This window comes from Argentina silus, assembly GCF_951799395.1.
Source record: "Argentina silus genome assembly, chromosome: 2".
In the NCBI taxonomy this organism is placed as follows: Eukaryota; Metazoa; Chordata; class Actinopteri; order Argentiniformes; family Argentinidae; genus Argentina; species Argentina silus.
The window spans coordinates 25,882,133-25,897,762 of NC_139656.1; the positions used below are offsets into that span (position 1 = coordinate 25,882,133).

The 15,630-nt window shown below is 41.7% G+C and overlaps 3 protein-coding genes across 6 annotated transcripts; all 3 read left to right on the plus strand.

Annotated features, from left to right (window-relative positions):
• Window positions 1-551: 551 nt before the first annotated feature.
• On the plus strand, window positions 552-2,322 carry rps25 (ribosomal protein S25). Its single transcript, XM_083691607.1, has 5 exons — window positions 552-586; window positions 929-1,021; window positions 1,427-1,610; window positions 1,843-1,995; window positions 2,182-2,322. Exons 1-4 carry the CDS (start codon window positions 584-586, stop codon window positions 1,989-1,991), a joined length of 429 nt encoding a protein of 142 aa, XP_083547733.1. The 5' UTR covers window positions 552-583; the 3' UTR covers window positions 1,992-1,995; window positions 2,182-2,322.
• A 2,911-nt stretch (window positions 2,323-5,233) lies between these two features.
• Window positions 5,234-9,101, plus strand: LOC310816536 (gamma-sarcoglycan-like; the record flags this gene model as incomplete). Its single annotated transcript, XM_083686787.1, has 7 exons — window positions 5,234-5,428; window positions 5,799-5,900; window positions 6,026-6,116; window positions 7,113-7,232; window positions 7,553-7,625; window positions 8,639-8,762; window positions 8,928-9,101. 7 exons carry the CDS (start codon window positions 5,234-5,236, stop codon window positions 9,099-9,101), a joined length of 879 nt encoding a protein of 292 aa, XP_083542913.1.
• Window positions 9,102-9,544: 443 nt separating this feature from the next.
• Window positions 9,545-15,444, plus strand: LOC310801406 (tumor necrosis factor receptor superfamily member 19-like). Of its 4 annotated transcripts, none has more exons than XM_083665419.1 (8): window positions 9,545-9,711; window positions 9,930-10,040; window positions 10,272-10,382; window positions 11,810-11,988; window positions 12,159-12,244; window positions 13,819-14,109; window positions 14,335-14,437; window positions 14,634-15,444. In XM_083665419.1, the coding sequence occupies exons 1-8, from the start codon at window positions 9,649-9,651 to the stop codon at window positions 14,857-14,859; spliced, it is 1,170 nt and encodes a 389-aa protein (XP_083521545.1). In that variant the 5' UTR covers window positions 9,545-9,648; the 3' UTR covers window positions 14,860-15,444. The 4 variants fall into 4 exon arrangements, with proteins under 4 accessions (XP_083521545.1, XP_083521546.1, XP_083521547.1 ...); XM_083665420.1 differs by having other exon boundaries at window positions 9,946-10,040; XM_083665421.1 differs by having other exon boundaries at window positions 9,977-10,040.
• Window positions 15,445-15,630: the final 186 nt, after the last annotated feature.

Genomic DNA, 15,630 nt, shown 5'->3' on the forward strand with positions numbered 1-15,630 from the left:
GCCGTCATTCACATTTAAATGAGCACTGACCGTTGTATTTGTGAACTATATATGTATTTGTCTGACCAATTGCCACAACTGCAATTCCCCCTGGGAAAAATGTATCTATGGATCTATCTATATTTTATTTGGAATGAATTTCTTAATTCTATTTTGATAACCCTCTTGATTGGATGTAATGCTCTACTTTGATCTAACTGATAATGAACCAATGTAATATTTTGTATTAAACATATGATATACGTATATTTTTTATTAAATGGACAATAAATATATCGACGTATAGCCTAATCTATTTAAATTGGAACGGACACATTGTTTTTATACAACGTGAATGTACAAACAGAAAGCTAAGCGCACTATTGTGATAGTTGACATTTTTAATTTGTCATGTGTGTAAAATGTTAGTGATATGCTGTAGCTGTCCTGACTGTTACTATGTTTGTTCTTTTGTCTGGATGGAATTGTTGTTTTGTTGTATTGTAAAATAATAAAAAATGTAACAGGAAGTAATGTTTCTGCACTTAAATGCGCATGCGCAACTGAAGTTCTTTCTCTCTGAACCGACTCGTGTTGCCTCAACATGGTAAGAGCGCATGTTGGAGAGAACATTTAATTTTCCTCATAAAACGATTGAAATATTTATACATTTGACTACTGTGGTTGCACACTTGAATACTAGTATTTGGTAAATTAATGAGATAACACACTTAAAAAGCATTTTAATGCTACAATAGTTCAATTCAACGCAGCTCGCTAACAGGGAGTTAGCCATGTAGCTTACTAGCCGAAGCGAAATCGACGGCTGCTTGACTTTGGCTAACTGGTAGCTAGCTATGAGTTGCGGCCTGCTGTACTCGATCATGCATACACGTATGTCTATTCAACAGTAGTCGTTCGTGTTTTTCATTTAATTATTTCTTTACAGCCGCCCAAAAAGGACGATAAGAAAGGCAAGGATTCGGGCAAGGCCAAAAAAGACAAGGATGCCAACAAATCTGGAGGCAAGGCCAAGAAGAAGGTAACTACATGCTTGCTGAATAGCTCAGCCATTGCTGGCTAGCAGATGTCTATCAATAATGTTCTAAACCCACCAGCAGACTCTGCGAAAGTGACTCAACATTGAAAAGTATATTGGTGTGGTAGATCAGTTCAGGTCACTGTTATGCCCTGAATATTCACTGTCAATGATGAGTTTGAACGTATTCATCATAAAAAAAACAACTAATTTTCCTCCTTCTAACATTGACTGCCAATAGCCCCTGGTCCAAGCATTGATTACTTTTTCTTATGATGACTGATGGATAGATGATTAACTTACAACAAATACATTTGTTTAAGTAAGTCACTTTGGATAAAGGCATCTGCTAAATGCCAAATGTAATGCCCCTGTATTAATGCCTGGCCTGTTCTTTGTCCCGAGTAGAAGTGGTCCAAAGGAAAGGTGAGGGATAAGCTCAACAACCTGGTCCTCTTCGACAAGGCCACCTACGACAAGCTGCTGAAAGAAGTTCCCAATTACAAACTCATCACGCCAGCTGTGGTATCTGAGAGGCTAAAGATAAGAGGTTCTCTTGCCAGGAGGGCTCTCCAAGAACTGCTCGCTAAAGGTAGAAGCACTTTGTCAACACCATGCTTGACTATGAGAAATCAGAAGGTGTATTGTTTTGGGCAGTCGACTGCAGGGATGTCACGCCTGTCATTGTTACATCTGAATGTACTGGTGATTGTATTTTGAGTGCACAAATGTATGAAATAATTACAAGTGCATGTCACAGTGAGTACTGAGGGTGCTCATGTGCAACTCTGATCTGCTGTATTCTTTCATTCTGCTGCCCACAGGTATGATCAGGCTGGTGTCAAAACACAGAGCACAGGTGATCTACACACGCAACACAAAGGGCGATGAGGAGGGTGGTCCTGATGAGAAGCCGGAGAAGGCTGAAAAGCCAGAGAAGGCTGAAAAAGCAGAAAAGGCAGAAAAGGCATGAGAAGGTGAGTCTTTTGATTACACTGCAGTACAGTCAAGACTTAATTCCTGAGCCATACTTCGAAGGCCCATGTATAATATACCCTTGGTGTTTAAGCTTATACAGCATAGGTCATATGTAAATATTAATTGATTGCCAGTGATCACAACCATGTGAGTCACATTTTAACCAGATTTCTTGTTTCTTTCAGGCACCAGTCGTCATCTGAATGAAGATCTTTGTAGATTTAAAATAAAGTCAACAGAAATCTAAGAATTGTCTGTTCATTATTCGGCTTTGAGTTATGCTCTGTCACAGTTGTAACTGAAAATAATTAAACTGATATACATTCTGTCATGGGAAAGCTTTTTTTCTATAAATGTGTGAATTTATAAAATGCATGTATCAGACAACTTATCAATGTGTGCCAGCAGGGGGCTTTTTGGAGCAACATGAGGCTCGTTGATTGAAACAATAGGAATGACTAGGAATAAAATAAATGAATAAACATGTTGTGAGACAAGGCATGTATTTAAACCCACTGGTTATGAAAGAAGACAGACATCTAATATTATCCCCCTATAAAGGGGAGTAGCTACATCTTAACAGTCCCTCCTAAAGACTGCTTCACCCTCACTACCCCCCCTATACTAACCCCAACCCTAGAGACCTCTTCACCCCTGCTACCCCCCCTGTACAAGTTCTCTCCTGCTAAAAAATACATTTAAAAAAAAGAGCCTACTGGCATTACGACTGCGTATGGCCCCTGGTGTGAACATTGATTACTTTGTCTTATGATTGTTGGATAGATGGTTCACTTACTTAAACAAATGTATTGTAAGTCGCTTTGGATAAAGGCGTCTGCTAAATGCCATAAATGTAAAATGTGAATGTAGTTGTGTAAATTATAGGTTTTCATACTGTCTGGCCTCCCAGGGATAAACTTCTATGTAAGTAAATGTTTTGTCGCGTTTACTATGCACTCCCCTAGCAGGCCTGTCTACACCCTAGGTACAGTTGTGTAACCCAGGCAACAACATCTCGGGTTGAAGGATTAAGACTTGACTATGGGGGAAGTGGCTTGCCTCTTTAGTGCGTGTATGCTGGATGAACAGCTGTGCAAGCAACCTCTCAAAATTAAATTACGTTCTGAATTAATTTGTTGTGCTTAAACTTGAAATCAAATAAACCTGTCCACCCGTAGCGGCGCCGAGGCTCAAAGGATTGGCATGTTTGTCTTGATAAAGAGCTCACAGGGAAATTGAATAAGCAACGCGTTATTGACACGAAATTACACAAAGGCATCATGTAACTCATTCTCAAGTGGAACTAGAGAGTAGTTGACTGGGATTGTGATTGTTTTTCATCATCTATTTAAATGTCCTAAAATGCGCACGTAGCTTTAGGTAGCCTAAAGCTTTTGCAGCTAGCGACACTGCAGGGACAGTGACGGTCTCGGAGTCAGACGAATTCTACGACTAAGAAAGTCACGCAGCTTGTGTGGATACATCATATCCCACGCCAGATTGCTCAAGATAGCCTATCCACAGCCAATATTACTTGACATCATTTATTTTCTAGAGCGCCCGCTCCTCAATCGGTAGAACATGGTGATATGCTCAACAACAATAGCCTACAGTAGCCTAATTGCATTGGATGGGTATGTCACTATTAGGAGGAAACTGATTGACTGATTGACCTGAAAGACGGGCTTCGTGTTAACAGGGAACGTGAGAAGGAATGTTAACCGTCAACAGTGCCATTAAAAACTCCCTGTGCAATAAATAAGAGCGTAAATGTAGCTTTTCATTGTTGAATTGTTGACAGGAGTTGGTCATATTTGTCAACAGTTCAAATCTATGTAATCATTTTATGGTTATTGGATTTATATAAATCTTGTCATAGTAACATCAGTAACCTTGCAGCTGCAACATAACAATAGCTTACAAGATGTCACTGGTTTTTCTATTACTCTGCAAAAAAAGTTTTGGACTGAGAATAATGACCTGCTTTTTTACCTCCAATGGATACCTTTGCATAACTCTGGCTGAACAAAGAGAGAAGTTAAGTAGACATCTAGAGCATGTGATGAGAGAGAGAGAGAGAGAGAGAGAGAGAGAGAGAGAGAGAGAGAGAGAGAGAGAGAGAGAGAGAGAGAGAGAGAGAGAGAGAGAGAGAGAGAGAGAGAGAGAGAGAGAGAGAGAGAGAGAGAGAGAGAGAGAGAGAGAGAGAGAGAGAGAGGCAGGCAAAGTCCTCACAAGCAGAGATGCCAAGCCTCACTCAGAATCAGTGCCGATTCAGGGCATCTTGCTGTTAACTGCCTTAAGGAGGTCCAATGACTGTCTGAGCTACACACAAGCCCTACTGCCTCTGCAAAGACTTGAGGGAAGCACTTTGACACTTAAGGTAAGAAATGCTTATTAACCTGCCGTTGATTTACGACTTTGCTTAGTCGTCTGAAGATTCAATAGTTTTTTCCCTAGTATTCATGCTGCATCTTGGTCTGCATTTGTGTACATCCTTCAGCTTCACTTTCAGGTGATACAGGATTTAATTGGAGTATTTCATACTGTAGCATTTGTGTTTGTTTTACTATATAAAACTACAATGCATACAGCCCATCATGAGAATAGTCCTAATGAGGTAAAGGTTTAAGCTATCATTTAACATGATCTTTCTTGCCTATAAGACAACTTATTTTCACGATGGTAGTCTGTGTCAACCAGGGCATGCTGAATAGCTTGTTAGAATGCGTTGAATGGGATTTGACATGTAATTGGATGGGGAGATTTCGCAAAGGAGCTCCTCCACCAAACTATTAAGGCTTTTTAGGAGTTCCTCACATCAAGATGATTCATCTCATTACAATCCTGAACCATTTCCATCCCACCCCAATCCCTTCTATCATTTACCCATACTGCTGCTAGATTAGCATCTAGATTGAAAGTGCACAGATCGCAAATTAAGTTAGGCTTTAGGTCTCACATTTACTCTAAAATTAATTTCACTGACTCCCAACCATCAGGCTGTCAGGCTTACACAGCAGGGAAGTTGTAATGGGCTGACTTCTGAACAGGTGCCATGCACCTGGTAGATAAAACAAGAACAACAACAACAAAACAGGTAGACAAAAACAACAAGCTCTGATCTGTCTGATTTTGCACTGATTGTGTACACCTTTCCCTTGTGATTGTCAGCATCTCTGGTGTTCCCTGTAGCTATATTCAGCCAAATGTCCATGCCTAATTGTTTTTCCTCAGCTGATGGTTGGAGAGCAGTACCCCCCACCAGCAGAGGGGGCTGTGGGCCCTGACACAGAGGAGCAGTATGTGCACAGGCTGGGGATCTATGGCTGGAGGAAGAGCTGCCTCTACCTGCTGGTGCTGCTCCTGCTCTCCATCCTGGTGGTCAACTTCTCCCTGACCGTGTGGATCCTCAGGGTCACCTGTCTGAACACTGTGAGTAGCCTTCAGCCTTACACCCTTACATCTGAAGGTCATGACATCTCAGTGGATTACTGGGTTCACAATCCTAGTAAGTCTCTTTTCATAGCCTCTGTAAAGGCATGCAGGACTACAATCACACCATGCCTGTGAGATGTGTGAGATGTACTTAATACTGGACCTCCTGACTTTTTGGCAGCCTCATAAAACACTTCAGAGGCATGATGAAGGGACTTGAATTCCTGGAGGTGAATGTCAGCATAGCACAATGGCACAGAGGAAAGAAAATAATGACTTGAGTCATTCTTTTCTTTTCTGCTGACATTCTCCTTTTTTTGTATAAAAGAAGTGAAGACCAAGTTGGTTTGCCTTATCACTACTACAGGAAGGAATGGGGCAGTTGCGAATAACATCAGAACAAGTGAGACTCGAAGGCGTGTCCGAGTTTCTCTCCCACCTCTATGTACAAGAGATCGGCTCCAAACAGGTAGGTTGTAGTGAAAGCAACATGCTTGGACCGTGATGTCTGATGTGTCTATCCTGTTTTACTCAGTGGTCTTACTTCATCGGAGCAGAGTAACACTGCTCTTAAACAGTTTGCTTTCTTCACAGGACACCTCCCTGTTTGTCCACTCAGAGTCTCAGAATATCTCACTCCAAGCCTGCGATGGGAGAGGAGGGGTGTCAGGCAGACTTACTCTGGGTGAGAGTCCACTTTTTAAATCAAATCCCAATCTGTTTAGGCTCCCAAATGATACTTTTGGGTTCCGTAATGGCTTTGATGCAGACCGACAGTGAAGTATGAATCTGCTTCGCTTTGGTTCTGATACGATTCAGACCTGCTGGACTCATAAATGTGGATTTATGAGCAATGGCAGATATCAATAAGGCTAGAGGCAACCCGGAATAATCCAATAGGATGGTTTTACTGCCCTAGTATGGGCCTTCCAAAATATTCATTTTCTTCCTATGGCCATTCAAATGCATTTGATAAATACTTTATTATCTCTGCAATTGATGGCAAGTATAAAATGTGTGTGTGTGTGTGTGTGTGTGTGTGTGTGTGTGTCAATGATTGTGTGTGTGTGTGTGTGTGTGTGTGTGTGTGTGTGTGTGTGTGTGTGTGTGTGTGTGCGTGCGCGTGCGCGTGCGCATACATACCCTTTCATTAACACTCAGAAGGGTGGGAATGAGAAAGGTGAGAGCAGATCAACATTCATTCTCCGAGACTAATGTATTCATGGTCATTGCTCTTTACTAATTGTGAACTAATTGTTTAAGGCCAGTCCATTAACAAAAGTGTCTCGGTTACTTTTACAAGCTGCAACATCACACGTTTCTTAACAAAGTGGTGTGTCAGTGGAGGGCAGCTTTAAATGGTGTTGCCTGCTCCTTGTATGCCTCCTGAGGTCTGAATGAAATCTAAATGTGTTATGGTAATGGTCCTCATTAACAATCTCAATGGATCACTTTCATAAAGCTCCTATTGTGTTCGAAATCTCAGTGTTCCACATTGTAGGGGTTAACGTTCAACACCCACCACCAATGTGCAAGTAGCTGTTGGAAGGTTGGAAGTAGCTGTTTTGGGTCAGAACACTCACCACACTGCTGTACATGATAGATAGTCAACATTGTGCCCATTAGCATCTACATGACTTCTAAGTGTTAAACGTCTTATTTGTGTTATTATTTCCTTTAGGTCCCCAGTCAGTAGATACCATAGGACAACACTTGGAGGTGATATCGAGCACGGGGACATTGCTATTTTCTGCTGGTGTGGAAGAGGCGGTGGTCGGAGCAGAGAAGCTCACAGTTCCAGGTATGTTGAAATGTCACACTCAAGAATACAGTATGGCAGTGGTGTGTCCACTCTGATCCTGGTCCTGGAGAGCCACTGGGAATGCAGGGTTTTGTTACAGCCTGGCGCCAATACACATCAATCAGCTAATCAAGCGAGAATTGAGACCTTGATTAGTTGAATTTGGTGTGTTGGTGCAAAGCTGGAACAAAATCAGGCAAACCCAGCAGCTCTCTGGGACCAGGGTTGGTGACTATTGCTGTACTGGTTCATACTGCATCTGACCCTGTGGAAGGGAACAGCATGTCAACTGAGCAGTGCTCTTGTTTTTCTTTTCCCAGGGTCTGGAGGTGCAGAATGTGAACATTCCCTAGAGACCCCACTGCTCAGAGCACAGGCTTCCAAAGACCTGAGGTGAAGCTTTGGGACCTAATGATAGTTTTCCATGCAATTGCATGCTGGTCATTTCACATTCATTATATATTTCATCCAGCAGAACAACATTTCTTAGATGCCTTGCCTCTAGAATATAAATGGAGCAGAGGCAACAGTGAGTGCACAGGTGTAACAGACAAGGTCCCCCATTTCTTTAGTTTCCTGGGTGTTGTTATCTCCCCCTCCAGCCTGGTCTGTGGTCCTCACACTGCACTGTGCCCATTCCTCCTTAGAATACAAATCCTTAACACCTGAGAATACAAATCCTTGCCACACGCTCAGTGCATTGCCAGTGGGTGGGAGCAGAACCCTCTGTTCTCTCTTGTACATGAGTGGGCAGATGCAAGTCAGAAGTTCTCTATTCATTGGCACTCTGGCGATGTAAAAGATCACAAATGTTGTTGTGAAAATAAGGGAATCCAATTTGCATTTTTAATTAAGATATGCCTTCAGAGAGATGTTAAGCTGTTTTTTTCTTTATTTAGTGGGATCCAGGGGTCTCGTGGCAACAGATTGGCATAAATATCCATGTCATTGGCTCATATTGTTCTGTGAAAGCCGCAGTGAATTTGTTTGAGTCCACATGCGTGCCAGCAGCTGCCTGTTTACAAGTCATGCAATTCAAATAATGTTCAGAATTGTAATTGATTAACTTGATTGTACTTTTTTTTCCCTCATGTGGAATAAACATAAATCCCCTCTAAACCGGGAATATATGATTTATGAGCCACCCACAGGCTTATCATTGTACATGCTGATCCTGAGACTTCAAACAGTGACACGTAGATATGAAGAACTGAAATGCATCAGACTTTGACAGCATCAACTGACGGAACATTGATGTTAACGGTTAATAAATAGGCAGTTGTACCTAAGGTCTGTCTCGAATCACTCATTTGAGGCCCTCTACTTGTGAGCTGTACTACACATGCGCCGATTGTCTTATTTGACAATGTAAATGTACGACTATATCCCTCTCCTGTCTTGTCCAGGCTGGAGGCCCCCACTCGCTCCCTCCACCTGGACGCCCCTAAAGGAGTCCACATTAAAGCAGTGTCTGGTAGCGCTAAGGCTGTGTCCAACACGGACATCTCTCTACTTTCTATGGACGGAGTGGTAAGGCTGCGGTTGACACTTCCATGTCTGTAATAGAATACATTTCCATTTTAAGATCAGTATGCCTACTACATAATAAATACAATTATCTGCCATGTTTGTTTTGTTTATTTGTCATGTGTCCCACCATGAATAGTGCACAGAGTGAATGTGTCTTTTCTGCAGTTGATTCTGGATGCTAAGACGGTGCGTCTGCCCAGGTTACCTACGAGTGGAGAGGGAGAGAGCAGAAGCCCTCGGGAGGAACTGTATGAAGTGTGTGTTTGTCCTGATGGGAGACTGTACCTGTCCAAGGCTGGGCTGACCTCCACCTGTCATGAGAACAGTCTGAAGTGTTGACACTCCACTGTATGCTGGGGCGTTCTTATTTGTTAAAATATTCATTTTTATTTTTTTATTTTTACCTGGAATCTGTCCCCTGCACACATCTGTATTCATCTGCATAATATCACATTGGACATAATATTGATGGTTGTTGTGTCTCTGGTCTCAAGGTGCCTTTTCGAAAAATATAAGTTAAGTAAATGTTCTTAATAAAGTTATTTCGCTATTTAAAACAACATTGTTACTATCATATCTAAGAGTCTGCCATATAAGGTACTCTAGGGGTTTCTATTGTATCCAGCTTTGCAATACGCCTACTATGGATATTTTTTCATGAAGAGAAAAACGCATTCACTGTTTAGGGGAAGGTTGATACGCTACCAGTATAGTGACGTCTGGCCAGAAGTTTTTCTTTCTATTTTTTTCCGAGGTGAAGACGCTTGTCTGCTCAAAATTAACTTCGGAGACGGGAGTATTTGGGAAGTGTACGCGGTAAAGTCAACCAGTATACACTGCGAACTTCTTCAGGTGGATCATATTAACTATTCCATTTTTAGGCCTGATGTTAGTTCATACTCATACGGATTTTGTTTTTTTGTTGTTGTTTTCTCCTATTGGCTATTTGGTAAGTGAAACATCTACTGAAGTCGGTAGGATAAATGTGCGCTATTTGGTCAGCAATAATGCAAACATATTTTGTAATGTGAAACTCTGACTTTGCTCTCTCCCCGTCTGCATGTGCATAGTATTATTGTTATTCATATGTGTTGATTGATTAATACAGTTGTCTAGCTTCTGAATCAATCATTGGCAGCTTTGTTTGTGGGAACTTCATCATTACAGTGTCTTCTCCACACAGTACAATATTTGAGCTATCCTCCCGTGAACAGCATGCAGTGGAAAATGAAAAGTCTGGGCCATTTACTGGAGCTGATTACTTTGTGTTCCTACATGGTAATTTCTGCTCATGTATTTGCACTCTAAAAAGCTAGTGTGGCCCCTCACAATTAGATGGTTATATCAGCTGATTGAGATGTCATTAATAAAGGTTGCCTTGCCATTATGCTGTCAATGAATCTGCCAAAAGACACACTCTGTATGTGTGAAAGAATTGGTCCTTTAGTCAAATGAAGTTTATGCCTAGATCATATCATACCCAAGTTTGTGACCGTTTGCCTTGGTCAGGTTCATGGAGCAGCCGAGGAGGCTGGAGAATGCAGGGAACAGGAGTACCAGGATAGAGCTGGGAACTGTGTTCCTTGCAGGCAGTGTGGCCCTGGACAGGAGCTATCCTTGGTGAGTATCCTGCCATGCGTCAGTAGTGTTTGTAGAACAAGTCTTCCAAACACACTGGTTCCAACAAGACAACCTGCAAAAAAATAGAGATTATTATTAAATTATTATTTTGACAAGGGTAGAGTTATTGCAGTTGTATACAATGTACATTGTATACAATGTTGTATTACATTTCACTCTTTTCTCATACAATAGTGAATACTATTGTTTTAGTTTAGTGCAGAACCTACTTAATATGTACAAGTATTCCAACTATGTACCTTCTGTAGCTCCTAGGCTCACAGTGGGCTATCTCCCTGGGGAAATATGCATTTCAATCAGACTCAGGTACTTGAGACTCAAGGCTGTGTTACCTCCTGACAATCAAAGCTCAATCATAGTGGTTAAATTTGCACATTGGTTGTCTGTAGCGTTTCTTTGATGGCAGGAGCTGATATTCTGGATGGAGGACATGCTTAGGCTCGAAGGAGGTCTTACGTGCCAACCGGTTCATGCTCTTGATGTAGCTCCTGTTAAAATCTTGTTCTACAGGCAGCCTGGTGACTTTTGATGCTGTTCTCAACATTCAGATGAGTTGTTTCTTGGCTTGGACTGGTTGTGTTGGTTTACTAACAAGCCTTCTGGCTGTGCCTGTTTACCAACCAGGCACACTGTTCAAACCTAGGAAATCTCCATTCCCAACTTTAATCATGTCAGATAAAGTCTGCTGCCTCAAGTCAGAATGAGAACCAATGAAGCAGTTAGCAGTTTAGGGGGCTTTTTGAGGGAACAGATTAGAGGGTGCGCCCTTGATCCTAACAAGCAAAAGGCTTTTGTTCCAGTCAGTGATTTTCACTGCTCGTGCGTTACAGATGACTTGCTGCTCATGATGCAGGCACGGCGGCTGTTTCGGAAACCCAGCAACCAATCATGAGGGCAGCATTCTGTAAGCTATTGTAAAGCATGTCTTGTTTTATAAAGATTCCCACAGGAGATAAAGGAACCAATGGTGATGGAATTCAGCTCTGTATCGAACTACAAGCCATATCTGACTCAAAATCAGAATAATATGAATGATATATCTTATTTATTTTTATTTTTAAAATTATTTTATATATATATATATATATATATATATTATTATTATTATTATTTATTTATTTATTTTCTGGCAGAATATGAGACACATTGTGGCTTGCCATTCTATGTGTCTCTCACTTTCTACCGCTTTTCTGCGGGGGCTGAAGCCTAGTAATTATGATATATTGGTGTCACTCAAAACCAGGTCTTTAAAAAATAAAACACTGTCAATCTCTTATTTTTTTGCTTTCTATTGTCATTCTCTTTCCATCCCCGCACTACTCTCCTAACGGTTGCCCGAACCCCCACTCCCACCCCGAACCCCCACTCCCCATCATCAGCTGGGTCTCCTGTGTTAATCCCCCCAGGAATGTGGCTTCAGCTATGGTGAGGGTGCCCGCTGTGTGCCCTGCAGACCCGGGCGCTTCAAAGACGGTGCGAGTGCCCAAAAATGCAAGCCCTGTCTAGCCTGTGCCCACGTCAACCGCCTCCAGAGGACCAACTGCACTGCCACCAGCAATGCTGTGTGTGGAGACTGTTTGTCTGGGTGAGTTAGTCTGCCAATACCAGCCTGCTGGGTATTTGTGAGGACTTGGGCTTTGTTTCTCATGCCCTGCAACTTAGGCATTGTAAGGGAATATATGGATGATGCATGCATGGCTCAATTTGTTACCCAGTGCAGTAAGGACCACCATTGGTGTTGTTTTTGCATTGCAGGTTCTTTTGGAAAACCAAGCTGAGTGGGTTTCAGGACATGGAGTGTGTACCCTGTGGAGTTCCTCCTCCTGCCCATGAGCCTCACTGTGAGTTCTCAGTTTGATCTGTGCAACTGCTCTGTCTAAGGTTTAGTCCTTTCAAAGATCATGTGTGCTTCAGTCTATGTAGGGTGCATTGGCATCTCTACTACAATACACACAGATTCATAGACACACACTAGAAGACACATTGAGATTCCCTAAAGGAAATATGAACATTAAAAATTAACATGTGAGATAGTTTCAAGTCTATGAAACCATGTTTTTGTTATTATTTACCCACATATGTTTATTTACCAGCCTCAAATGAAATTCTTGTTTGATCAAATCATGCCCACCATGACTGTGTTGTAATGGAGTGTGACCAGGGTGGCAAGTGAGTGAACCTCTCTGTGGCTGTGTATCTTGGCAGTCACGGTAAATGCGGTTGGAAAGAAAACATTTCCCAGACTTACAACCTAGTGTTAGGTATGGGAAAAAAAACTCTGTAGATTCAGACTTAAGTGAAAACAATCAATGACTTATTCAGTGCAGTGTTGTTATCTACTGTATAGTAGCTTCATGGAGAAGGCCAATGTGTATTAACCCTTTATTACTGAAAATCACTTTGAAACATCAGAGCTCAGACTTTGCCTATGAATTCACTTAGACCAGCTTTTTTGATATATTGCCCACTCCACTCTTGCTGTTTAAATGTGAAATTCTTATGAAACAAATAGGTAGTTATATCCTAGAGTGAAGTTGCGTTCCAAGTGTAGTCTCACTACCTCTCTCTACATACCTCTGGTCTGTGATGCAGGGCATTTGATTCATGGTGGCAATTCTGGAAAAGGTAGAGAGCATAACTAGCCTAATTTCTTGTAACTGAGGGATCTTGCCATAGTTTACACTTTCAAGCTATTCCCATGTATAATAGGCATGCCTTTTCAGAGAGATGGGGTTTGAAGCAAAACTGACTGATGCTTAATTTTGACAAGCAATAAAGTTTCTTTATTGGCAGAGAGCTGTGTTGTGATGAGATCACCTTGTGAACCCCTTAGAGGGTTGTCCTCTATCTGAAGTGATAAGCAGGAATAATTGGCTTTGGGGGAGACACAGACAATCAGTTTTGATTTGCTGCTTCTTTGGCTCTGAGAAGAATTCACTGCTAAAGTGATTCTCTGGACACACACACACAGTACAAACACAGCAACATACACTCCCACACACTAAGTCCTACACACAGTTACAGTGATTCCTTAAAATGACAAATCTGTATTGTTGTGTTGTGACATACTTATGTGGGTGTCTGAACAATTCACCTATCGATTAAAGGCTTTGTGTGTGGGTGTGTAGCATTGAACCTCAGGATAAACAGTGGTAGATGTACAAGTGCTCAACTGCATCAGGGCTCAGAAGCATTTGACAATATTCAAGAGATGTTTGAGATGAAAAACAACAACACTCCATATACATTCCATATATTTTTTGAAGTTATATTTTGGAAACACAATGTTAATTGACATGGAATATAAATATGATATGAACTTTCCTGCTGTGTGTGTGTGTGTGTGTGTGTGTGTGTGTGTGTGTGTGTGTTTGTGTGTGTGTGTGTGTGTGTGTTTGTGTGTGTGTGTGTGTAGGCAGTAGCAGGGTGAATCTGGTGCCCCTGTCATCTGTGGCGTCCAGTCCCCGGGACACAGCTCTGGCAGCGGTCATCTGCAGCGCCCTGGCCTCTGTCCTCCTGGCCCTGCTGCTCCTGTGTGCCATCTACTGCAAGAGACATCTGGAGAGGAAACCATCACAGATATGCCCGGACGGTAGCTGCTACAACGCTGACTTCTCCTGCTTTGACCACATTCAGTTCCATCACCTGCCGCACACCTGCCATCACAACACCTGTGGCTGCTATCAGGATTTGGGCCATAATTGTGGTATGTCTTTTTTGCACAGGAAAGACTCATCTCCTCTACCAATATGCAACACTGACATAGACTCTGCTTTGCAACCGTATAATTTGTTCATGTTTTTTTTTTTTTTTTTAATCCATCCACAGCTTCTAACTCCATTCAAATGTTCCAAAAAATACATCCTTGTGTTATTTTAGTGATCTAGTTGTGCAGTTAAATATGACCTATGTTTAATTTTGTCCTCCTAAGGCCCAGTGAAGCTGTTGCCCTCTCAGTGCTCTGAGGAGCCTTGCAGTGTGGAGCTCAGCCATTGCCACTGTCTCCACTGTTCTCAGACCAGCTATGGTAACAGGTGAGAGAGGCCTGGGGACACCGGCCTAGGATCGGTTGTTGCCTCATGGATTTACTTAACTACTTAACAGTGAGCCGTAACTGGTTGCATTCAGTTCATTGTTAAGTATGTCACCAGATACGGCAAAGTTTAAAACACACATTATGTGGAGACAATTCTATGCACTGTCACTGCTCTCCTGACTTAAGCTTTTTAGATCCTGCCGAGAGACCTTTCCAGGATGTCAGGAAATAGTTGCCTACCCTGTATTTGAGTCACAGACGCGACCACAGAAGAACACACTGCCCAGTGCTGGGAATCATGACCTGAAAGTAGTAGTGTCTGGACAGGAATTACCGCTAGAAGATGGGACTTCCGTGGGAGAGGAGAAGCACAGCAAACAAGCATCAGACTTATCACAGGACCTGGACCCACTACAATGATCTAGTTCGAATGAGTGATGGCAGAGACCATCACTTCAGGACTATGACATACTGTTGGTTTGTGGCAGTACAGAACAGTGTTATGTAGAAGATGGGAAATGGCAGAAATGACATGATATGATGTACCTTTGTGTCTCCTTTTGCAATTGCTCTGTCTGACTGCGATGTGAGATATGTGCTCATCTCAATTTCCATTCAATCAATTTTTGCTTGTGTCCTAAACTGGGTGGACAGGTCTGATTTGAAAATGTCTGGGGGTTGTTATGATTCAAAATATGGGGTATACCTGTTGTAAAGGTGCTATTTGTCTTTGTTTAGATGGCCATTTGTTTTGAATGAAACTTTACTGAAATTGGTGGTGTGTAAATGGTATTTATACCACAAAAAGATAACTACTGAATGCTAAATTATTCAGTTTAAAACATAAATTAAAAAATCAGACACACAAATCTTGAATATATATAAACCGGGAGAAACCAGGTGAACTGGTACAAGCAGTTTTACTTCCTTTCAAATGTAAACAAACCAGTTCAACATTGTATAACATTCTTTAATGTTGTTTATTAATAAATCCTTTAAATACTGCTGGTCTGTGTCATTTCCGTGGATCACTAATGATGAAATATGCTCAACAACTAGTTTAAAGCATGTCATGAAATGTCTCCATCTCTGTGTATTTAATCAGTTTATTTTTCTTAACAATGGTTTGTAATAAATCCTACTTACTCCAATAACATCTTAAGACTGGCAATGTGTGTGGTGCTTTATTGA

What these genes read in the sequence shown, in the direction of transcription:
- rps25 (XM_083691607.1), top strand. An exon ending in GAGGCAAGGCCAAGAAGAAG is followed by an intron (nt 1,022 to 1,426) that starts GTAACTACATGC and finishes TGTCCCGAGTAG; the next exon opens with AAGTGGTCCAAAGGAAAGGT. An exon ending in CCAAGAACTGCTCGCTAAAG is followed by an intron (nt 1,611 to 1,842) that starts GTAGAAGCACTT and finishes TGCTGCCCACAG; the next exon opens with GTATGATCAGGCTGGTGTCA.
- LOC310801406 (XM_083665419.1), top strand. Translation starts at nt 9,649, where the DNA reads ATGTTAGTTCATACTCATACGGATTTTGTTTTTTTGTTGTTGTTTTCT. An exon ending in CTGGACAGGAGCTATCCTTG is followed by an intron (nt 10,383 to 11,809) that starts GTGAGTATCCTG and finishes TAATCCCCCCAG; the next exon opens with GAATGTGGCTTCAGCTATGG. An exon ending in GGATTTGGGCCATAATTGTG is followed by an intron (nt 14,110 to 14,334) that starts GTATGTCTTTTT and finishes TGTCCTCCTAAG; the next exon opens with GCCCAGTGAAGCTGTTGCCC.